The sequence below is a fragment of the Oncorhynchus kisutch genome, linkage group LG15 (assembly GCF_002021735.2).
Source record: "Oncorhynchus kisutch isolate 150728-3 linkage group LG15, Okis_V2, whole genome shotgun sequence".
NCBI lineage: Eukaryota > Metazoa > Chordata > Actinopteri > Salmoniformes > Salmonidae > Oncorhynchus > Oncorhynchus kisutch.
The window spans coordinates 46,983,691-47,008,636 of record NC_034188.2 but is presented as its reverse complement, the minus strand read 5'-3'; the positions used below and the strand labels follow the sequence as shown (position 1 = coordinate 47,008,636).

General features: G+C 45.0%; 1 protein-coding gene across 8 annotated transcripts in view; it reads right to left on the bottom strand.

Moving 5' to 3' along the window:
* The window catches only part of LOC109905335 (DISP complex protein LRCH3), a 92,046-nt gene that overhangs the window by 16,726 nt on the left and 50,374 nt on the right, over positions 1–24,946 (bottom strand). For 2 of the 8 annotated variants that reach the window (XM_031790368.1, XM_020502642.2), the window contains exons 9-21: positions 21,497–21,639; positions 20,446–20,522; positions 20,087–20,126; positions 19,681–19,821; positions 19,365–19,412; positions 6,006–6,059; positions 3,819–3,899; positions 3,170–3,247; positions 2,448–2,484; positions 2,076–2,189; positions 1,268–1,368; positions 842–979; positions 461–538 (exon numbers count right to left, since the gene is read on the bottom strand). In XM_031790368.1, coding sequence (XP_031646228.1) covers positions 461–538; positions 842–979; positions 1,268–1,368; positions 2,076–2,189; positions 2,448–2,484; positions 3,170–3,247; positions 3,819–3,899; positions 6,006–6,059; positions 19,365–19,412; positions 19,681–19,821; positions 20,087–20,126; positions 20,446–20,522; positions 21,497–21,639 — 1,130 coding nt within the window. The remainder of the gene's footprint in view (positions 1–460; positions 539–841; positions 980–1,267; positions 1,369–2,075; positions 2,190–2,447; positions 2,485–3,169; positions 3,248–3,818; positions 3,900–6,005; positions 6,060–19,364; positions 19,413–19,680; positions 19,822–20,086; positions 20,127–20,445; positions 20,523–21,496; positions 21,640–24,946) is intronic. The other 6 variants (XM_031790373.1, XM_020502645.2, XM_031790370.1 and 3 more) reach the window with 5 other exon arrangements.

Here is a 24,946-nt window from a genome sequence, read left to right as displayed (position 1 = left end):
TTGGATGGAAGATGCATTTGAGAGGGAAGCGGAGGAACGGAAAGAGAGAGAGAGAAAGTCACTGTTATTAAGCGGTTTACAAAAGCTATGCAGGTTGCCCGTTTGTCAATTGAGTTAGCTGGAGTCAACTGATAAACAGCAGGGACAGAGAAGTAGGCTAAACTGTTGTTGATACAAAAAGCAGAGTAGTAGAGGGAGTCTGTCTCCCTACTATGAACAAAACATCTTATGATAGAAGAGAAAAACCTACACTGTCTAAAAATAGCCTTCAGGTATTTCATTCATTTTTTGAGGTCACTGCCTGCTGCTAGCAAATTAAAATCTGAAGAACAGTCAGTCAGTAAAGGTTCTCTTGGATCATATACTTTTTCTAACCCATCACAAACACACAGACGTTTTAGCATGAAGACTAGTGAGTTGAGTATGCCAGTCATTTATTCAACTAATGTGAAGGTCTTACCTGTGGAACCCCGATCCTGCGACACGCCTCCAGAAAGTTCTCCACGTTCCGCCGACATTTGGCCATCGTCAGTTTGGGCTTGATGGACAGAGACAGAAAGGGGACAATGGTAAGCACAATGACAGCGGTTGTGTCCCAAATGGCACCCTATTCCCTGTCAAGTGCACTACTTTTGACCAGGGCCTATAGGGCTATGTCACAGCATATAGGGAATAGGGTTCCATTTGGGATGTAAGCAGTGTCTGATCATAACCCAAATGCAAAAAGTGTAGTGTTCCTGACAGAAAGACACACTGACAAAATGTATTCTAAAACTGATATCTCACCAATGCACACATGGTTGGCACGCACAGCACACGCACAAAGTGCGCAAACACTCACCACAGCAGGGGAGGGCACATGGATGCTGGGTACGGATCGTGGCCGCACGTGATTTGCCAGATGGCAGAGGACGACCCCGTCGGTCAGTGCTGCTCCCAGGTCGCTTGGCAAGGACACTTTCAGACGCGACTCTATGTTCTACAAAATAGAGCAGGACACAATTACAGGGGGATCAGCCCATGTCGGGACTGGAGTTTTTCCTGATCTTGTGATCTGACCTGGGCTCATGAAGAATCTGAGAGTAGGAGTGCCGATCTAGGATCAGGTCCCGTGTTCATATAATTGTACTCATTACGATCTGAAAGGAAAGACTGATTCTGGTTCAGCACTTCTACTCTGAAATGCTTTATGAATACGGGCCAAGGAACTCAGTAGAAACTCCAGGCCCTAATGGCTTGTTCAAAAGGGGGGGGAGAATCTGTTCACCTTCCGCAGTTGCTCCACCAGAGCAGCCTCCTCTCCCATGGGGCCTTGAGCCTGGGTAGGGGTCACATCTTCAGGCTCTGGCCTGGGGGCGGCACCATCACCTGGCGAGGAAGGCAGAACCAGACAGGCTCAAACATACACACACAAGATCAAAAGCTGGTGAAAGCAGAATGGCTGCTAATCAGTCATCCTGAAGACGAGGAAAGTCCAGCTCTACGGATACAAGTGCATGACCAGACGGCTGGCAAACAATCCAGAAGGCAAACTACAGCAGATAGAACTACAGCAACAGAAGGAACTTGAAGTAATAGAGAGTCGGAACAAAACCAACAGAAAACTGAGCTACGAAACTATAAGCCACAGATGCATGTTAGTCACTGAACCAAACAGACAAAACTCTGACCTATAGACAGACAGAAATCAAAGTCATAGATGGGATCACAAAACCAACAGAGCAGACCAGCATACATAAGTCAAAACAAAAGCAGACAATATCCCCTCCCCTATTTAAAACATAGAAATCTTTCCATACGCAAAATGATCTAATACTACTACCCCCCCTCCCCGACCCCCAAATAAATTCTAAGGGTGTGAAGCATCTATTTTGTTTGACTATCCACAGTATCGCTCAGTGACTGTGCAGGATCCCATCCAGACGTGTCTATCAGCCCAGCTAGTTACCAGAGCAATGTCACATGACACTAAATTGCGACATGCGCATTGCACACTTAAGAGGTACCAACACTCTCTTCTGAAAGCTCCCCAGGCCATGCAGCCAAGATCCAGAGGTTGTGATCCAGTGACATACCTCTCCTCTGCTCTTCCTTCTGGCTGAGGCGAAACAAGAAGCTGTCCGGCCGCTGGGCGGGTCCACAGCAGGAGGGTGGAGTAACAGGGCCGGGGTAAGAAGGTGATTGGAGGGCTGCAAGCAGAACAGGAAGTGAGCAGGTGGGAGAGTGGTAGAGTGAATATGGCGTGTTATAAAACCCTTTCAGATCCACAGGAACGTCTAGGAAGTTGTAGTCAATTTGGGATACAGAAAATGAGTAAGGAGAAGGGAAGGGTGTGTTGGAAGCTGCTCTCGTTCACAGCCATTTACACTCTGGTTTCCCTGGAAGCCAATGGGACTAGCTGCACCTAGCAGTGAAGGGCAGCAGGAATAGTGTGACTGGTGTCTTACCTGTGGGAGACAGGGAGGAGCAGCGATCCTCGCCCTGCTGGGTGGCCAGTCGAGTCCCGGCAGAGAGCAAACAGAGGGAGAGAGGGTTCATTTCATCCCACTTTCAACTGGAGTCAGGAGTGAAACTCCGGCATTCATGCACATACAGTTCTCTCAACAATACTCAGGTATATATCACGCCTCTGTCAGCACCAGAGATGTAATGAGGGAGAGTAAAGGCCCGCAAATATCACGAGAGCACCTTTTGACACCAACATTAGCGCTGTTAGCATTAGCATTAATCTTTTACTGTTTGGTGATAACAAACCTATCTTTTACCACTACATCAAAGATGGGCAACTGTTACAGAGAAGAGGGTGGACTGTGGGCATAGAGCCATGGAGCAGACTCTCTGGCTGCAGGTAGGTAGTGGCCCCTTAGGATCAGCTTATTTTATAGACACCTAGTGCTTTCCTAATAGGTGCTCAACGCGTTTCCATTATGCAGGGGAAACTCACCTCATCCACAGCCAAAGTATAGCTCACACCTGGGTGGTGCCACAGCAGGCACTTTGCACAGGGGAGCGCACCACACATGCACGAGCCAAACTCTAACCATCACTAAACTGGCCCTGGACCAGTGTTTAACAGCATGCTCCAAAATCCAAAGCATAAGGAAATAAAGAGAGAGAGAGACAGAAAAGGGAGGTTGCTCTGAAAAGACGACGTGCAAGGTTGCAGTACCTGCAGTAGACAAGTTGGGGCAATATCGGCAGGATAGGAGAGACACCCATCTATGGACATCCCAGACACAGTAAGAGACTGGGTGGAGGTGGTTGGAGAGAAAGAGTGCAGGAGGACAAAAATAAAAGGAGAAATAAGGAGAGAGACGAGGGAAGGAATGGCAACAGGTGGATTGAGGGATTTAAAAATAAAATAAAATGACAATTGAGGAGAAAGAGTAACAAGGAAGTGTGAAGGAAAATAAAAAGAGACGTGGAATAATGGAGAGATTTATAAGCAGAGAGAGATAGAAAATGGAGTACTGTTCTGTTAATTGAGTGAAGCACAGTGCACACACAGCATGCTGCAGATACAGGCCACAAAACAACAACTGTGTGCATGTATGTGTGTGGGATGTTATGTTTGCAGACAGCCCGTATATCATTTTATATTTCAGTAATTTAGCAGATGCTCGTATCTAGAGCGAATTAAAGGAGCAATTTGGGTTAAGTGCCTATGACTTGGTTGGTTTGTTTGTTTGTATGTATTGCTGTGCTCCAACAATGTGCGACTGTGTGTATGCTGTGTACACATAGTTGCTCCCTAAATGTGCATGTGAAACAAGTCAAATGTGTATATGTGTAGGACTGTAACCAAAGGTGTGTTTCACCTGCTTGTGAGTGCCAGGCTTCCTCTTTATGGTGTTGGTGTCAGTGTCTATCTCAAACACCATGCGAGGCTGGTACTCGCTCTAACAGTGAACCAGCCGGAGAAGGGAGAGAGAGAGAGAGAGAGAGACAGAAAATAAACACATACAGAAAGAGGGGAATCAGAAGAGAAAGAAGTGGAGGAGGAGAAGAGGGGTTAAGCCAGGACAGGTGTAAGCTACAATGCACCAGGAAAAAGGGACTATTTGTTATGACCTACGGGCGTTGGTAAAATGTAGTGCACTATATAGGGAATAAGGTGCCATTTGGGACACAACTCCTGTCTCTGGAACAGGTTAGTGAAAAAGTCAGAAAGCAAGGGGACAGGCAAGGATTCCAACAGCCAGCTGAAATCCAGAACCAAGCAGCAGGTCATCTCATAACTAAACTAACAGCGTTTTCACACGACCGTGCTGACCCAAACCATACCATGCTGGTGAAGATATTTCAATTTTCCTTCCATGCACCCGATTAGGTATCTGATGCCAGCCCCCTTTTAAAGGGACATTATACAAAAAAAAATGTATTTTGTTCATTAGTCTACTGTTGACAGTCACAAATTGTGTATGTCAACAGTTTAACATTTGAAGACGAAAGACTGTAATGAAAGTGCTCTGACTACTTGAAGTTTTTGTTGTAAAATAAACAAGTCACGCCAAACCAGGCTGTAAATAAGCCATGTGTAACAAAAGCAGGCTGATACTTGGGTTACACTGTACTGTGCTAAGAGAAAAGTGAGCCAGAGGGGTAGAGTTTGGGTCGGAGGAACGTTACTGTGAAAAAGTTATAATACCCAGGGTTGTGTTCATTAGGGCACTTGACACAACATAAAAATGTGAGTTTTATCCTAGTCCTACATGGAAGTTCTATCCGCTTTTTTCCATTTGGTGCGTAACGAACACGACCCAGTTAATGATGTCAAACGCCACTTCTTTTACAGTGGCAGTGAATGGCGGAACGCATCGCTCACTGACCAACAGATTGTTAGATGCAATCAGAAAAACCAGATTTCCACACAGGCATATGACGAAACACAGGTAACTGCCAAAATAAAGGAAACTCCAAATGAAAGCGTCTTAGTAGGGCGTTAGGGCACAATGAGCTGCCAGAACAGCTTCGATGCAACTTCGCATAGATTCTACAAGTGTCTACAACTCTATTGGAGGGATGAGTCAGCATTTTTCTAATGAGAAATTCCATCATTTGGTGTTGGAAAAAGCTGTCTTAGGTGCCGCTACAGAATCTCCCATAAGTGATCAATTGGGTTGAGATCTGGTGACTGAGATAAACACCCTGTATGCTCCTTTGAGACCCCTCTTTCAAAGTCATCAAGATCTCATCTAACCATGGTAGCCAAAATAATGGGCAACTGGGCATGTTTATACATGACCCTAAGCATGATGGGATGTTAATTGCTTAATTAACTCAGGAACCACGTGTGTGGAGGCACCTCATTTACTCACGTTTCCTTTTTTTGAGCAGTTACCTGAAAGTCCATAGATTCATTCTCGTGTGAATGTGTTTAGCTATATAACCAAACAGTAGACAAGAGTGTTAGACATGGAGGGGGAGGACTATGAAAGGTTATTGGGTGTTGACAGGTGGGTAGATGGTGGATAGAGAGCAGGTGAGACACAGGTCGTGTTCCCATTTCCTACTGTTTTCCTAATGTGGGCACTTGTTTACTCCGCCACAAGGGTTTAGAAGCATAAAGATACATTTTTGTTAAAAAATATATATATATAAAAATTCCCCCAGAACAGCTTTAGATTGGTGTAAGCATGCCATGGGCTACAATATTTCTTTCCCCAGTTGCTCCCTTTTAAAACAGTGTTATTCGTAGTCGGGGTCGAAACCCTTTGTGTGGCTGACCGGAAACTGCAGATGGGGTCGCCAAGTATTATTTCTAAATTAACATGACAGATTATTGTATGGAATGATACGTTTTGAAAAGATACCTCGAAAAATAAATGTATTTATTGGTTTATTTTCATTTTGATAAGAGATGAAAATGCAATGAATTTAAGGTCATTTGTTGATGTAAAAATCTAAATTGACCACTGTTCTAAAATTTGTGGAGAGAGAGTGAAGTAGTGCACACTTGTTGGCTTAGGGAAGAAGAGAAGGGGAGCACAGCAACGGGGCCTTACCATGAAGAGGGCCGAGTCGTCCGTGTGGGTGGAACGCCTGGAGGGGTACGCGTTCTGGCAGGGAGGAGTGGAAGAGGGGGAATGAGGACAAGAACACACAGGGAAGACAGGAGGTGAGGATGGAGAGGGGGTGAGGGGGAGATCGCTAGGATATATAGCCAGGGCTCTATACTAACACTTTCCCCTGGTGGCACAAACATTTTTAGTTGGTGCCACCAGCACATGATGTGGTGGCACCCCCCCAAAATAATTGTGCAGCGTCCCACAACAGAATACATTTGAGTCAGCATCTTAAGTCATTATAAAGTCATTTACAATGCTTTATTAATTAGTGTCAGACTACAGAGATGGCATTCAATAAATAAGTTACTACATCTAACATGTCCAAGCAGGAATGCATGATAAAAAAATACGGGGATATACAACCCTAAACCAGTGATGGTCAGGAATTTTGGGTTGACAGTTAAGCTACTTTTGTTATATTTTACTGTCACTATAGGGCTCCAGAATTCAGATGTTTTTTTGTCTTGACGTGCTCTAATATTATTGGGTGTCAAACGTATATGCATTGGTTGAAGCTCAATGTTACATACCATCATATCTAAACCAATATGACACCAATGTCGATGAAAATGAGCAAATTAACTTGTTTGGCGGTACACAACACACTCCACGCCTCTGGTCATGATTTGTCCGGCCGTTGGCGGGAACCACTATACCGGATCTTTGACCGTTAGCATTAGGGTCGTCAGACAATTTTTTTCAAAAACATAGCTCAAATTCTAGACGTCGGATTCATACGAGTCCACAGCGTCCATAAAATGAGCATCAGACTTGCCACCTTTCAGATTGAATAGGTTTGTAGGTGCAACCGTTAATGAAACGTATAAGGTATCCAGTGGCGACCCGTCATTCAGGGCATGTGGGGCTGATTTGCTTGTTTTTTTGGCATTAATACCTGCCACATCAGTTTTCAAACTATTTCAAATAAAAAATAAAAACAAACATTCATTGAGTTCATAAAGCCCCATACAAATTAGTCTCATTTTGGTTTTCTTGAGTAAGGCAGCTCCAAAATGCAGGTGTTTCAGCCTAGCTCAGGGCTTTCTGTGGTGGTGGGGCAGGCCAGCAGAAAATACAGAGCGTAGACTCAGTTTTCTACCACTCATGGGACAGTACAAGTCTAAAGTTAGAGCTAGAAAATGTATATTAGAAGTGTCCATCCAAGGTCATTGGCCACAGAAATTACGTCAAATCACGTTATTTGTACAGTAGCTTTGATTGGACTGATCATGTCAACATCTTACTTTCAAAGTCTTAGCTAGCAGTCATCATCATAAATCAAGTCGACAATCTACTGGCAAATCCTTTTTAATCCTTGTCATATGAAGAGAAATAATGAATAACGAAAACATATCGGTACTCATCGGCTATTGGACATTAATATTATACAACACGTTGAAAATCGCAAATTTAACAATGAGTGGTTTGGAAGGAATCAGCGGCTAACTGCAAGCAGTGCAAAGCAATCAGTAACATTAGCCTGCTATTCAATGGAGTGGCTGTGTGTGTCTTCCCCAACCCCCCCCCTCCCCCAACTCTTAATTTCACCTAACGTTACTGTTCTGACTAAGCGGTGCAGAGTAGCCTATAACCTGTTTTAGAGAGATGTCATAATCTAATATTGTAAGAGGTTTCATTATGCGCTGATATCCCACCTTTCTGCATTCGGTCACTTAACATTTCAAATGTGCTGAACACAGTTATATTGACTACGTCCGTCATCGCTCACTCATTAACCTTCACAGGATTGGTGGGTCCCCCTCTGGACGGTTGAGCTAATGTAGGGTACTGCGATTAGCACGAGGTTGTAAGTAACAAGAAAATTCCAGGACATAGACATATCTGATATGGGCAGAAAGCTTCAATTCTTGTTAACTTGTTGAGTGTAGGGGGCAGTATTTTCGTGATTGGCTGAAAAACGTACCCAATTGAAACTGCCTATTTCTCAGGCCCAGAAACTAGAATATGCATATAATTGTCAGATTAGGATAGAAAACACTCAAGTTTCCAAAACTGTCAAAATATTGTCTGTGAGTATAACAGAACTGATATTGCAGGTGAAAACCCGAGGAAAATCCAATAAGGAAGTGCTATTTTTCCTGAAAGCTCTCTGTTCCATTGCATGCCTTCCCTCCATTTAAAGGGATAGCAACCAGATTCCTTTTCCTATGGCTTCCTCAAGGTGTGAACAGTCTTCAGACATAGTTTCAGGCTTTTATTCTGAAAAATGAGTGAGAACGACACATCGCATCAGTGGATGTCTGGGTGCCAGCAGAGTTTTGCATGAGCAACAGCTTGGAGCAGACATTTTCTCTCTCTCTCCTATTGAAAAAGCTACGGTCCGGTTGAAATATTATTGATTATTTATTATAAAAACAACCTGAGGATTGATTATAAAAAAACGTATGACATGTTTCTATGAACTTTACGGATACTATTTGGAATTTTCGTCTGCCCTGTTGTGACCGCTCGAGCCTGTGGATTACTCAACAAAATGTGCCAACCAAATGGAGGTATTTTGGATATAAAAATAATCTTTATGGAACAAAAGGAACATTTATTGTGTTACTGGGTGTCTCGTGAGTTCCAACATCCGAAGATCATCAAAGGTAAGTGATTTAATCTATTGCTTTTCGGACTTTCGTGACCAATCTACTTGGCTGCTAGCTGTTTGTAATATTTTGTCTACTGAGAGAGATGTCCTTACATAAACGCTTGGTATGCTTTAGCCGAAAAGCTTTATTGAAATCTGACACGCCAGGTGGATTACCAACAAGCTAAGCTATGTTTTGCTATATTGCACTTGTGATTTCATGAAAATTTTATATTTTTAGTCATCTAATTTGAATTTGGCCCACTGCAATTCAGCGGATGTTGATGAAAATGATCCCGGTAACGGGATGGGTGCATCAAGAAGTTAATCTAACGCCACTGTCCAATTTACAGTAGCTATTACAGTGAAATAATACCATGCTATTGTTTGAGGAGAGTGCACAGTTATGAACGTGAAAAGTTATTAATAAACCAATTAGGCACAATTGGGCAGTCTTGATACAACCTTTTGAACAGAAATGCAATGGTTGATTGGATCAGTCTAAAACTGCACATACACTGATGCCATCTAGTGGCCAAAATCTAAATTGTGCCAGGGCTGGAATAATACATTGTGGCCCTTCTCTTGCATTTCAAAGATAGCACAAAAAATATAAAAAGCATGTTTGTTTCTTTATATCATCTTTTACCAGATCTAATGTGTTATATTTGGGGCGTGGGTAGCTAGTGGTTAGCGCATTGGACTAGTAACCGGATGGTTGCAAGATTGAATCCCAGAGCTGACAAGGTAAAAATCTGTTCTTCTGCTCTTGAACAAGGCAGTTAACCCACTGTTCCTAGACCTTCAATGTAAATAACAATGTGTTCTTAACTGACTTGCCTAGTTAAATAAAAAGGTTCAGTAAAAAAAATATTATCCTACAGTCATTTCACATTTCCACAAACTTCAAATTGTCTCCTTTCAAATAATATCAAGAACATGCATATCCTTGCTTCACACCTGAGCGACAGGCAGTTACATTTGGGTATGTCATTTTAGGTGAAAATTTAAGAAGAAAAAGGGTCCGATCCTTCAGAGGTTAACTCGACTGGATCTGTGTCCACGTAAAATCATGCACGTCTTTTCATTCTCAATTGCTTTCATTCAGTAGGCCATTGCAAAACAATTCAGTGGGTCATGTGTAGAAAAGGTGACAGTTGTCCCTCCCAGCTGTCCCTAACAATGTCATTGTATTATCCTCAATTTCTCAACTGTAGGCTAGCTAACAACTAACGTCAGATGGATATACAGAACTTCTTCAAGAGAGGCAGTGCCAGAACCTCTGCTGAAGGCCAATCCGGTGAGAAATTAAGATTTGACCAGTTCACACAAACAAATTAAGACTAAGATTAATCACCTATTAAGCCTCGAGTTATTGTAAATATGAGTTTAATAACAATACATGTAAAAACACAGCAGACACGAATGAGGGAAAGAAGCTGGTGGCTGACAGGGCTGAGGGAGCATGTCTGATGAAGGTTAGTGAGAATTTTTTTTTAGGCTTTAAGTTAAATGTGTACAGCATGTCTTACTTTTGTTAGGAATAAATAAATTATGTTCATGATAACTTAAAGGGTCATGCAGAAAGAGAGAATTCTCTGCAAGGCGGAGATCAACATGCGAGCTGTATACGTGAGAGAGAGCAAGCATGCCCAGAGAGAGAGGGACAACAAACAGATCCAGACAGGGAGGGAGGGACAACAAACAGATCCAGACAGGGAGGGAGGGACAACAAACAGATCCAGACAGGGAGGGAGGGACAACAAACAGATCCAGACAGGGAGGGAGGGACAACAAACAGATCCAGACAGGGAGGGAGGGACAACAAACAGATCCAGACAGGGAGGGAGGGACAACAAACAGATCCAGACAGGGAGGGAGAGACAACAAACAGATGCAGACAGGGAGGGAGAGACAACAAACAGATGCAGACAGGGCGGGAGAGACAACAAACAGATGCAGACAGGGAGGGAGGGACAACAAACAGATGCAGACAGGGAGGGAGGGACAACAAACAGATCCAGACAGGGAGGGAGGGACAACAAACAGATCCAGACAGGGAGGGAGGGACAACAAACAGATCCAGAGAGAGAGGGACAACAAACAGATCCAGAGAGAGAGGGACAACAAACAGATCCAGACAGAGACAACAAACAGATCCAGACAGAGAGACAACAAACAGATCCAGACAGAGAGAGACAACAAACAGATCCAGACAGAGAGAGCGAGACAACAAACAGATCCAGACAGAGAGAGCGAGACAACAAACAGATCCAGACAGAGAGAGCGAGACAACAAACAGATCCAGACAGAGAGAGCGAGACAACAAACAGATCCAGACAGAGAGAGCGAGACAACAAACAGATCCAGACAGAGAGAGCGAGACAACAAACAGATCCAGACAGAGAGAGCGAGACAACAAACAGATCCAGACAGAGAGAGGGAGGGACAACAAACAGATCCAGACAGAGAGAGGGAGGGACAACAAACAGATCCAGACAGGGAGGGAGGGACAACAAACAGATCCAGACAGGGAGGGAGGGACAACAAACAGATCCAGACAGGGAGGGAGGACAACAAACAAATCCAGATAGGGAGGGAGGGACAACAAACAGATCCAGACAGGGAGGGAGGGACAACAAACAGATCCAGACAGGGAGGGAGGGACAACAAACAGATCCAGACAGGGAGGGAGGGACAACAAACAGATCCAGACAGGGAGGGAGGGACAACAAACAGATCCAGACAGGGAGGGAGGGACAACAAACAGATCCAGACAGGGAGGGAGGGACAACAAACAGATCCAGACAGGGAGGGAGGGACAACAAACAGATCCAGACAGGGAGGGAGGGACAACAAACAGATCCAGACAGGGAGGGAGGGAGGGACAACAAACAGATCCAGAGAGGGAGGGACAACAAACAGATCCAGAGAGAGAGGGACAACAAACAGATCCAGACAGAGAGAGAGACAACAAACAGATCCAGACAGAGCGAGACAACAAACAGATCCAGACAGAGAGCGAGACAACAAACAGATCCAGACAGAGAGAGCGAGACAACAAACAGATCCAGACAGAGAGAGCGAGACAACAAACAGATCCAGACAGAGAGAGAGAGACAACAAACAGATCCAGACAGAGGGAGAGAGACAACAAACAGATCCAGACAGAGAGAGAGAGACAACAAACAGATCCAGACAGAGAGAGAGACAACAAACAGATCCAGACACAGAGAGAGAGAAAACAAACAGATCCAGACAGGGAGGGAGGGACAACAAACAGATCCAGACAGGGAGGGAGGGACAACAAACAGATCCAGACAGGGAGGGAGGGACAACAAACAGATCCAGACAGGGAGGGAGGGACAACAAACAGATCCAGACAGGGAGGGAGGGACAACAAACAGATCCAGACAGGGAGGGAGGGACAACAAACAGATCCAGACAGAGAGAGACAACAAACAGATCCAGACAGAGAGAGACAACAAACAGATCCAGACAGAGAGAGACAACAAACAGATCCAGACAGAGAGAGACAACAAACAGATCCAGACAGAGAGAGAGAGAGACAACAAACAGATCCAGACAGAGAGAGAGAGAGACAACAAATAGATCCAGACAGAGAGAGAGAGAGACAACAAACAGATCCAGAGAGAGAGGGACAACAAACAGATCCAGACAGAGAGAGACAACAAACAGATCCAGACAGAGAGAGAGACAACAAACAGATCCAGACAGAGAGAGAGAGACAACGAACAGATCCAGACAGAGAGAGAGACAACAAACAGATCCAGACAGAGAGAGAGAGACAACAAACAGATCCAGACAGAGAGAGAGACAACAAACAGATCCAGACAGGGAGGGAGGGACAACAAACAGATCCAGACAGGGAGGGAGGGACAACAAACAGATCCAGACAGGGAGGGAGGGACAACAAACAGATCCAGACAGGGAGGGAGGGACAACAAACAGATCCAGACAGAGAGAGACAACAAACAGATCCAGACAGAGAGAGACAACAAACAGATCCAGACAGAGAGAGACAACAAACAGATCCAGACAGAGAGAGAGAGAGACAACAAACAGATCCAGACAGAGAGAGAGAGAGACAACAAATAGATCCAGACAGAGAGAGAGAGAGACAACAAACAGATCCAGAGAGAGAGGGACAACAAACAGATCCAGACAGAGAGAGACAACAAACAGATCCAGACAGAGAGAGAGACAACAAACAGATCCAGACAGAGAGAGAGACAACAAACAGATCCAGACAGAGAGAGAGAGACAACGAACAGATCCAGACAGAGAGAGAGAGACAACAAACAGATCCAGACAGAGAGAGAGAGACAACAAACAGATCCAGACAGAGAGAGAGACAACAAACAGATCCAGACAGGGAGGGAGGGACAACAAACAGATCCAGACAGGGAGGGAGGGACAACAAACAGATCCAGACAGGGAGGGAGGGACAACAAACAGATCCAGACAGGGAGGGAGGGACAACAAACAGATCCATAGAAAGAAAGAAATGAAGCCGCTGCAGCAACTCCTTCCAGAAATGAGTGATTTAGGGGATATAGACACTGGGCCCAGACAAGTGAAGCTGAATAGCTACCCACACTAAGGTTTTGGTACACAGAAAATGGCATTTCAGCACTGCTGGTTTGAGAAATACAACTGGGTAGAGTACTCTGTTCGTGGAAATGGAAAAAACATTCCATTTGATTATTCTGTCAGTAATGGCTGCAAAAATTGGAAAAAGCTTTGTTTATCTTCTGGTAAACATGAAATGGCACAAACACAGAGACAGTGTTGTGGCCTGGCAAAGCTACCAGGCAACTAGCAGTCATGGTTCTAGTGATAGTCATATTGCAGAGAGAAGGGAGTATCTGAGGAGAATTGTTGCAGTCACCTCAATGTTAGGAAGACAGGGACTCTCTGTGCCAATGATGAATCTAGTGAAAGCACAAATAGAGGGAACTTTATTGAATGTATGGAGCTTTTGAAGGAGTTTAACCCTTTCCTGCAAAGGTACAATACTCCATCAAACGCGACATCTCTCGCTCCAGAATCTCAGACATGATCGAATGCTGTGCTCAAGAGATTACGGACAACATGGTCTATGATGTCAAAGTCTGGAATGTATACCATTATGGCGGATGAGGCCAGGGATGGGCAGTCTGAACAGTTGGCCCTGTGTGTTCGGTATGTAACAGAGGGGACAGTTAAGGAGCATTTACTAGCACTAACAGAAATCAAGTCATTTGATGCCCAACCGATAGCAAATGAGTTGCAATAGCAACTCCAAATGAGAGGGGTATAGCAGGCCTAAAGTGCGTTGCAAAGACCTATGAATTTTGAGCAACAATTAACAAAAGGGTTTCACTTAAATAAATCTTTTTTTCTAGTGGTATAATATGACCTGCATGTCTCTATCTCAAAATAACATTCAAAAAGTATTTTGGCTAGAATGCCCAGACCCCCTAAAAGAAGCTAAGCCCCCCTATCCATGAATATCTAGTGATGTCCCTGGTTGTAAGTAACATCCAACTTTCCAGGACATAGACATGTTTTTTGGGGCAGAAAGCTTAAATTATTGTTAATCTGCACTGTCCAATTTACAGTAGCTATCACAGTGAAAAAATACCATTCTGTTGTTTGAGGAAAGTGCACAACAACAAACCCTTTATCACGGCAACTGGTTTGATACGTTGACCTCTGAAGGAATATAATTTACTTGCATTCAGTAATCTTGTCATCCTGAGGGTCCCAGAGATTTTTTCTGTTTGTCAAAATCAATTTTTATATTCAAATGTAAGAACTGGGTTGTGAAGTTTGTATCCCTGCTGTTTGTGTTAAGTTAGCTGTTGTTCATTTTGTTACCTGTCCGGTCATGTCAAAAATGCCGTTGCTGCCTCATTAGTATGCCTCAGGTACACTCCAATAAATATTTGGCACTGAATTGCAAATTGTTGGGTGTATTGGTGTACAACGTTTATAAAACGAAAAATGTGAGTCTTTAGAAAATATGAACATGTACATTTTGTACAATTCATTTTTTGTTCATGTAGAGTTTGCTCAAAACGTGATGAGGAGAGGCAAATATACTTGTGTATGGGAGTCCAGATGGCAGCATTAAAGTTTGCCTTGCATTTGTATCCATTCTATGCAGTCATTAAAAGACAACCGGCAGAATTGTGTCCTTCCCTTCTACCTACACCTCACCAGAACACAACGCAGAAAGGTTGCGGTCCAGAACCGGCTACAAACACACACGATACCCCATAAGGACAAAACTAAAACCGTTTAGAAATGTTTGCAAATTTATAATAAATACAAAGAATATTACATTCACATAAGTATTCAGACCCTTTACTCAGTACTTTGTTGAAGCACCTTTGGCAGCGATTACAGCCTCGAGTCTTCTTGGGTATGTTGCTACAAACTTGGCACACCTGTATTTGGGGAGTTTCTTGCATTCTTAGCTGCAAAGCTATTTTCAGGTCTCTCCAGAGATGTTAGATTGGGTTCAAGTCCGGGCTCTGGCTGAGCCACTCAATGACATTCACAGACTTGTGCAAAAGCCACTCCTGCGTTGTCTTGGCTGTCTGCTTAGGATCATTGTCCTGTTGGAAGGTGAACCTTTGCCCTAGTCTGAGGTCCTGTGTGCTCTGGAGTAGGTTTTCATCATGGGTCTCTCTCTGTACTTTGCTCCGTTCATCTTTCCCCTTGATCCTGACTGGTCTCCCAGTCCCTGCCGCTGAAAAACATCCCCACAGCATGATGCTGCCACCAACATGCTTCACCGTAGGGATGGTGCCAGGTTTCCTCTAGACGTGACGCTTGGCATTCAGACCAACGAGTTCAATCTTGGTTTCATCAGACCAGAGAATTTTGTTTCTCATGATCTGAGAGTCTTTAGGGGTGTTTGGTATACTCCAAGCAGGCTGTCATGTGCCTTTTACTGATGAGTGGCTTCTGTCTGGCCACTACCATAAAAGGCCTGATTGGTGGAGTGCTGCAGAGATGGTTGTCCTTCTGGGAGGTTCTCCGATCTCCCCAGAGGAACTCTAGAGCTCTGTTTGAGTGAACATCGGGTCCTTGATCACCTCCCTGACCAAGTCCCTTCTCCCCCGATTGCTCAGTATGGCCAACTCTAGGAAGAGTCTTGATTGTTCCAAACTTCTTCCATTTAAGAACGACTGAGGCCACAGTGTTCTTGGGGACCTTCAATGCTGCAGATATTTTTTGGTATCCTTTTTTGGTATCCTTGTGCCTCGACACAATCCTGTCTCGGAGAACTATGGACACTGTATGTATGTGGACAGGTGCACTGTACACCATAATTTGCAAATAAATTCATCAAAAATCCTACAATGTGTTTTCTGGATTTCTTCCCCTCATTTTGTCTGTCATAGTTGAAGTGTACCTATGATGAAAATTACAAGCCCCTCATCTTTTTAAGTGGGAGAACTTGCAATTGGTGGCTGACTAAATACTTTTTTGCCCCACTGTATATCTGTAGCATGGTTAGTTCCCTGGCACTAAATGATGTGTTAATGCATAGAGAACATGTAAATGCTCATAGCTTAAGTAACCGCGTGTACACAGGTTTGTTTAGTTATTACCGCTAAATCTGACTCCTAATGTGTCGCTACACTGATGTCACTTGAGTGGTAGGGCATGGTAGTGGACCCCTCTGTTGTGTAAAGTACATTACTTAAGCCTGGGGCTATACAGTAAGTCCCCATTGACACATCTGTTGAGCTGGTTCTGTTGAAGCCATTATGAGCTAGCTGCCATCTAAAGAAGCCGTCAGTGAGACGTGAACACGAAGATGACCTCACCGAGTTAACGATGGCCGTGCTCTGTCGGTCAGTGAGAGTTTCAAGTTCTTGCAATTTTAGGGTTTGGGACATGCTTGGTGATCGTATTAGGTTATTTAAAAAGGCCTGGGGCTATACAGTAAGTCCCCATTGACGCATCTGTTGAGCTGGTTCTGTTGAAGCCATTATGAGCTAGCTGCCATCTAAAGAAGCCGTCAGTGAGACGTGAACACGAAGATGACCTCACCGAGTTAACGATGGCCATGCTCTGTCGGTCAGTGAGAGTTTCAAGTTCTTGCAATTTTAGGGTTTGGGACATGCTTGGTGATCGTATTAGGTTATTTAAAAAGGTCCCTTACTTCATAAATGGTTTCAGTTCCACTGAAGAGAAATGGTAGAAATAGGCAGGGTTTATGACTGTGGCAACCAATCTGAAGGTCTTGGGTTCAGGACATTTTGACCATTCTCTTTCCAGTCCCGACACACATATTGGCCCGCAGGCACGGTGTATGCTTGCAGGCCAATGTGGCAACAGACAGGGACAGTGGTGTCTACTACTGCGAGCGTCTTGCCAATAGTGTGAGATTGCGGCCCACCCCGAGCATCCCATTGGTCTCTGCAGTCGGGATTTCCCCCGATTGTCTACGTCAAAAGGGAATTTTTCGGGGGCGAAGGACAGTCTCCTAGCTAGCTACCGGCAATGTCGCCCGTGCCTCCTCTTCTGTGGGGTTTATCAGCAGTTGTTATCCAACGTGATGGTGCATTCCCGCCACCTACTGTACTGGAGGGCTCCCGCCTGTGTCCCCGAGTCTCAGCTTAAAAATGGACCAATAGAAGTATGAGAGATTCCTTCAGATTTAATGAAACCTTGATTTAACTAGGCGGAACGAATTATTATTTACAATGACGGCCTACACCGGCCAAACCCGGACGACGCTGGGCCAATTGTGGGCCGCCCTATGGGACTCCCAATCACGGCCGGTTGTGATACAGCCTGGATTCGAACCAGGGTGTCTGTAGTACTGAGATGCAGTGCCTTCGACCGCTGCACTACTCGGGAGCCCTAAAGATGCAGGAATGTCCATACGCAGGAATGCCCCAAATTATGGACTGCAATTGCACCGTTCTCCATCTTGCTACTATGGAGGGAATGGTGTAGACTTGAGACCAACTCAAAGAATACGTCATTGCCCTCTTCCGTCAGATGCATTCCACTCCTACATCCCAGGGTGGGGTGGCGGATTGTGTTCCCTGCTGATTGACTGAGCGCCAGGCCACCTCCATGCACTTCTGGTCCCACTGGGACATCCAGCTTCTCCGCTGTGCGATATCAGACCACCGTTGTCCAGGGAAACATTCGGATGACCATCTCTGCATGTGCCGCACCAGTGCCCTCCCCTTGGCGTATCCCAAGTCGTTTCCACCGAGGTGGATGACCAGGATGTCAGGGGGAGAAGTAGCACAGGCCCTCTGCTGGCGCAGAACAGTGAGCAGTTTGTGTCACTTCATGCTTTGCTCTCCGAGCCACCTAATGTGACAGTCAATAATGAAAGTAAATAAATAATGGGTTGGCTACATGTTGATTATTTCTGTATTTTCCAGGAGCTCTCTCGATTGGCTTGTTAAAAGAGTTTACTCCATATTGGCTTCAATGGGTTTCTGTTTTTTCACCTCCCTCTGGAAAATAAGCTGTTAATATGAAATAATTACTAATAACTACATTACTTTGGTTGCCATTTGTCACTGTGTAATTTTACTTTATTTGTATTGGTGTCATGCTGGACAATCACCTAATGTGTAAAAAAAACATGGAAATTAAAAACTGTTTGAAGTGAGACGTAGGCATTGGTCTGAAGCCAAAACATGATTAATATGACCACCACAATGCCTTCCCCACCCCATGCTCTACCAGGGGTTTCTAGCACACAGTTGTGACCTACTACAGTAGCTATGTTAGTCTACTGTACTTCAAACAATGTGCATGCAGGTTGCTTAGGATTCAAACCCAATTCATACTCTGAGAAAAGGTGCTCCCACAATAATGTCATCTGTACCGCATTCAGACCCTCCTCCCTTTAATATGGACAACTAGTTGCTCCCCGTATTTGCATATTGCAATGTAATACAATCACAAGAGGCCCACAAGGGGGTAGAGCGAGTGCCCCAACGAAACAGGCTGTACCAGCAGCAGGGCAGACATGATGAGGGTAATGTACTTTATTGTTTAACAAATTCATGGTTTTATCCTCCCATAAAATAGGACGTTTTGATTGAGGTGTCCAGGTAGAATGTGCGACCAATAAAAAACATAACTCGCACAGCGAGGTTAAAGGGTCGCAAGATGCGACTAAATGGTTGCAGTCTAGAGCTCTGCCTATTTTAAAGAAGGCACAAAAAAAGACGTCTTACTGTTATTGTTAAACGACAATACATTGCTGGGGTCGTAGATGTTTCGTCTTTACCCTCAAGAATCAGTGATGGTATAACTGAAGGGGAGGGAGTGTGAAGGGAGGCACGTGACCACAATAGGAGCAAAAGAGAGGGGTGTGTGTGTGGGGTGTGTGTGTGTGTGGGGTGAGGTGGAGGATTAATGGAGGACAATTGAAAGGGGGATGACATAGAATTCATGGGGGGAATGAACACCGGACATGACTGCTGAAGAAAATGCGTAGTCATGTTAACAGAGAGCCCCTGTGAAATTGTATTAAAACTTGTGCTTTTTGTTGTTTTTCTAGAACCTTTCATGCCAACACATACATTAACTCAGCATGGCGAGACCTTTAGAGTGAGAGAAAACAGAGGAAAGAGGTGAGAGAGAGTGAGTTAGAGAGAGAGAGAGAGAGAGAGCGAGTTAGAGAGCGCAGTGTGTGGACTCACCTCGTTCTCTGTGGGACTCAGCTTGGTAGGACTTTGAGACACTTTGTGCTGTGGAGACCGAGAGACCAGTCTCAGTCATACACAATGCTCTCCAACAGGTCTACTTAGAAAAAGCGCTAGAGAATGTCATTCATTTGAGGCCATTCATATTTATCTTTTACTTAATTTGTTTTAAACATAAGGCTACTGCAGACATACACAGCATCAGTGTAAACTCCAATAACGTTCCACCAACTCCCCCACTAAATCCACCACTAACAGAGATACAAGAGCAAGACATAAATCAACAATAAAACTGAATAGTAGTCGGAGGAACCTTGACGTAGGTCATGACGGCGTCCCGCTGCACTGAGCGTGGCTTCTGCCTCTCCTCCTCGTACCGCAGGGCGGCCAACTGGGCCATCCTCCGCACGCGCTCCACGCTCGGACCTGCACCAACCCCAGCCCCTGACCCTCTCTGAACACAAAGAGGGAGGGGGGAGAGAGGAAGGGGAAGGAAACACAGCGAGAGGAGAGAAACCAAGAGAGAGGAGAAAGATGAAGGATGGAAGATAGGGGGAAAAAGAGGGAGAGGAGGCGGAACGAGGAAGAGAAGAGCGGAGTTGAAGAGAGGCGGTATCAACATTTAGACTCAATACATCAAGATTAAAAAGATGGTAGTAATTACGTAGTAATAAACAGTATTGGAAGCTGTACCCAGCATTTAGACATACTCGGGTTACCTGATTGTGAGAGGTAGAAGAGGTTGGATCATGGACAGTCCTGAGGGAGGGGGGTGGGTGGGAGACAGAGGGAGGAAGGGAGGGTGTTAGATGTGTGATCTAACTAAATACAGATTAGATTAGGGATCTTTATTTAGACTGGAGACTGTATGGTCTGTTGAGCACAGTCATTTGGTAAGTCAATTTGTTTTGTTAAAAACCAAACAGAGACACGACAGTAACACAGGCTGAGAATCTGCAATAGAGATTGGCTCATGTGTTTTTGTGAGAGTGTTATACGTCACATACAACACTGCTATAGGTCAAGTTACAAGAAAGATAGGGTGTGTGTACACACACACACACACACGTCTCCCTACCTGTTCTGCAGAGAATTGTGTCGCCTCGGGTCGTCTGTCCTTGAGTCTCTGGAGGAGTTGGACTTGACTGGAGAGCTCTACAAAGAGACAGTCATCAATACACCAGCCACGATCTCGCTGTAACGCCACACACCACCAACGTGCACACACAGACGGAGTGTGTTCAGTTTGGTTCAATGTTTACTATGTTGCGTGAAGACTTGCCCTGATTGAAACGATGCGCACCATTCTTCAACAGCCTTTTGGAGATACGTTTGCTCCTGTTCGGAGAGTGTGGCCTGATCAATACAAATTGCAAAACTCATGCAGCACTACCGCTTCCTGGTCACCATAATCAGGTTCTTCAACTGGTCATTCAGAACAGTAGTTTCGGTTGAATTATTTAAAAATATATATTTTTCTCCCTCATGATGTATAATTGTGATCTTGTCTCATCGCTACAAATCCAACGGGCTTGGGAAAGGAGAAGGTTGAGTCATGAGTACTCCGAAAACATGACCCACCAAGCCTCGCTTCTTAACACCCGCTCGCTTAACCCATAAGCCAGCTGCCTCAATCTGTTGGAGGAAACACTGTTCAACTGACGACCGAAGTCAGCTTGCAGGCACCTGACCCGCCACAAGGAGACGCTAGAACGCGATGGGCCAAGTAAAGCCCACCCAACAAACCCTCCCCTAACCCGGACGACACTGGGCCAATTGTGCGCCACCCTATAGGACTCCCGGTCATCGAACCTCAGGCTGTAGTGACGCCACAACACAACGATGCAGTGCCTTTGACTGGTGCGCCACTCGGGAGGCCGTTTCTGTTGAATTAAACATGGCATACTGTTCTGTCGTGATGAACAGGCCTTCTACATACAGTCCTGTACTCACTGGCCAGTCTCACGCACAAGCGCACTCATGAACACACACACAGTTGGTCCAGTTGGCGGAGTATGGCGCTTGTACGGGTGAGTGATTCCCACTGGGGTCACCCATACAAACATGTCCAATTGGATGAAAGACTCTGATGAATGGCATATATTCTATTTTATATCACACACACTTACCTCTCCAGTGATGCGGCGCTCGATGTATGCCATGAACTGGGAGCTGAGGCTGATGGTTTCTGCTACTTCTCCTCTCCTACCCTCCTCTTCCTCCTCTCCTGCACAACTGTCTATAAAGTCTATCTGCTCCAGCTCTCCCTCTACTACAGACAGACACAACAGAAAGACAGATTACCACCAGTTCAAAGTAAAGATGACGAAAGATGTCGAATATACACTGAACAAAAATATGAATGCAACATGCAACAATTTCAAAGATTTACAGTTCATAAGGAAATTGGTCAGTTGAAATAAAATTAGGCCCTATTCCATGGATTTCAGGACTGGGAATACAGATATGCATCTGTTGGTCACAGATACCTTCAAAATAAAAAGGTAAGGGTGTGGATCAGAAAACCAGTCAGCATCTGCTGTGACCACCATTTGCCTCATGCAGCGCGACATCTTTGCATAGAGTTGATCAAGCTGTTGATTGAGGAATGTTGACCCACTCCTTTTCAATGATGTGCAAAGTTGCTGAATATGGAACACACTGTCGTACACGTCTACCCAGAGGATGGAAATATGCTCAATGGGTGACGTCTGGTGAGTATGCAGGCCATGGAAGAACTGGGACATTTTCAGCTTCCAGGAATTGTGTCTAAATCCTTACGACATGGGGCCGTGCATTATCATGCTGAAACATAAGGTGATGTGGGCGGATGAATGGCATGACAATGGGTCTCAGGAACTCGTCACAGTATCTTTGTGCATTAAAATGACCTATGATAAAATACAATTGTGTTCGTTGACCTCTTTTCCCTCCCCATACCATAACCCCACTGCCACATTGGGGCACTCTTTTCATAAAATTGACATCAGCAAACCACTTGCCCACACGACACCATATGCTGCCTTGCCGGTACAGTTGAAACAGGGATTCATCCGTGAAGAGCACACTTCTCCAGCGTGCCAGTGGCCATCAAAGGTGATTTCCCCACTGAAGTCGGTTACGACACTGAACTGCAGTCATGTCAAGACCATGGTGAGGATGACGAGCACATAGATGAGCTTTCCTGAGACGGTTTCAGACAGTTTCTGACAAATTCTTCGCTTCTGCAAACCCACAGTTTCATCAGCTGTCCGGGTGGCTCGTCTCAGGTGAAGATGCCGGATGTGGAGGCCCTGGGCTGGCATGGTTACACGGGGACTACGGTTGTGAGGCCGGTTGGATGTACTGCCAATTTCTCTAAAACAACGTTGGAGAGAAATGAATTTAATTATCTGGCAACAGCTCTGGAGGACATCCCTGCAGTCATCATGAAAATTGCCCGCTCCCTCAAAACTTGAGACATCTGTGGCAATGTTTTGTGTGACAAACTGCACATTTTAGAGTGGCCTTTTAATGTCCCCAGCACAAGGTGCACCTGTGTAATGATGTTTAACCTTTTTGGGATAGGGGGCAGCATTTTCACTTTTGGATGAATAGTGTGCCCAGCCTCCTACTCTGTCCCAGATGCAAATATATGCATATTATTATTAGTATTGGATAGAAAACACTCTGACGTTTCTAAAACTGTTTGAATGATGTCTGTGAGTATAACAGAACTCATATGGCAGGCAAAAACCTGAGAAAAATCCAACCAGGAAGTGGGACATCTGAGGTTTGTAGTTTCAACTCTTGGCCTACCGAATACACATTGAGATATAGATAAAGTTGCACTTCCTACGGTTTCCATTAGGTGTCACCGTCTTTAGAAACTTGAATGAGGACTCTACTTTAAAGGAGGGGCTCATGGAACCTCTTTGAGTCAGTGGTCTGGCAGAGAGCCTCGGTCTCATGATGCGCGCTCCCAACAGAGTTACTTCTCGTTCCAGTGCTTTTCTGAAGACGAAGGAATTCTCCGGTTGGAACATTATTGATATTTTATGTTAAAAACATCCTAAAGATTGATTCCATACATCGTTTAACATGTTTCTAAGGACTGTAATGGAACTTTGAGATTTTGTCTGGATGAAGTGCCTGCGCCTCATGAAGATGGATTACTGGGCTGAACTCCCAGCTGCCCACTGCTCTGAGGCTAGGAAACATTGTCACCACCGATAAATCCGCTATAATTGAGAATTTCAATAAGCATTTCTCTACGGCTGGCCATGCTTTCCACATCGCTACCCCTACCCCGGTCAACTGCCTGGCATCCTCCACAGCAACGCGCCAAAGCCCCCACCATTTCTCCTTTACCCAAATCCAGATAGCTGATGTTCTGAAAGAGCTGCAAAATCTGGACCCCTACAAATCAGCCGGGCTAGACAATCTGGACACTCTCTTTCTAAAATTATCTGCCGAAATTGTTGCAACCCCTATTACTAGCCTGTTCAACCTCTCTTTCGTATCGTCTGAGATTCACAAAGATTGGAAAGCTGCCGCGGTCATCCCCCTCTTCAAAGGGGGTGACACTCTAGACCCAAACTGCTACAGACCTATATCTATCCTACCCTGTCTTTCTAAGGTCTTCGAAAGCCAAGTTAACAAACAGATTACTGACCATTTCGAATCCCACCATACCTTCTCCGCTATGCAATCTGGTTTCAGAGCTGGTCATGGGTGCACCTCAGCCACGCTCAAGTCCCTAAACAATATCTTAACCGCCATCGATAAGAAACAATACTGTGCAGCCATATTCATTGACCTGGCCAAGGCATTCGATCCTGTCAATCACAACATTCTTATTGGCAGACCCAACAGCCTTGGTTTCTCAAATGATTGCCTCGCCTGGTTTACCAACTACTTCTCTGATAGAGAGTTCAGTGTGTCAAATCGGAGGGCCTGTTGTCCGGACCTCTGACAGTCTCTATGGGTGTGCCACAGGGTTCAATTCTCGGGCCGACTCTTTTCTGTATACATCAATGATGTTGCTCTTGCTGCGGGTGATTCTCTGATCCACCTCCACGCAGACGACACCATTCTGTATACTTCTGGCCCCTCGCCCGTCCAGCATCACTACTCTGGGCGGCTCCGACTTACGTGGACAACTACAAATACCTGGGTGTCTGGTTAGACTGTAAACTCTCCTTCCAGACTCACATTAAGCATCTCCAATCCAAAATTAAATCTACAATCGGCTTCCTATATCGCAAAAATGCATCCTTCACTCATGCTGCCAAACATACCCTCGTAAAACTGACCATCCTACCGATCCTCGACTTCGGTGATGTCATCTATAAAATAGCCTCCAACACTCTACTCAACAAACTGGATGCAGTCTATCACAGTGCCATCCATTTTGTCACCAAAGCCCCATACACTACCCACCATTGCGACCTGTACGCTCTCGTTGGTTGGCCCTCGCTTCATACTCGTCGCCAAACCCACTGGCTACGGGTTATCTACAAGTCTCTGCTAGGTAAAGCCCCGCCTTATCTCAGCTCACTGGTCACTATAGCAGCACCCACTCGTAGCACGCGCTCCAG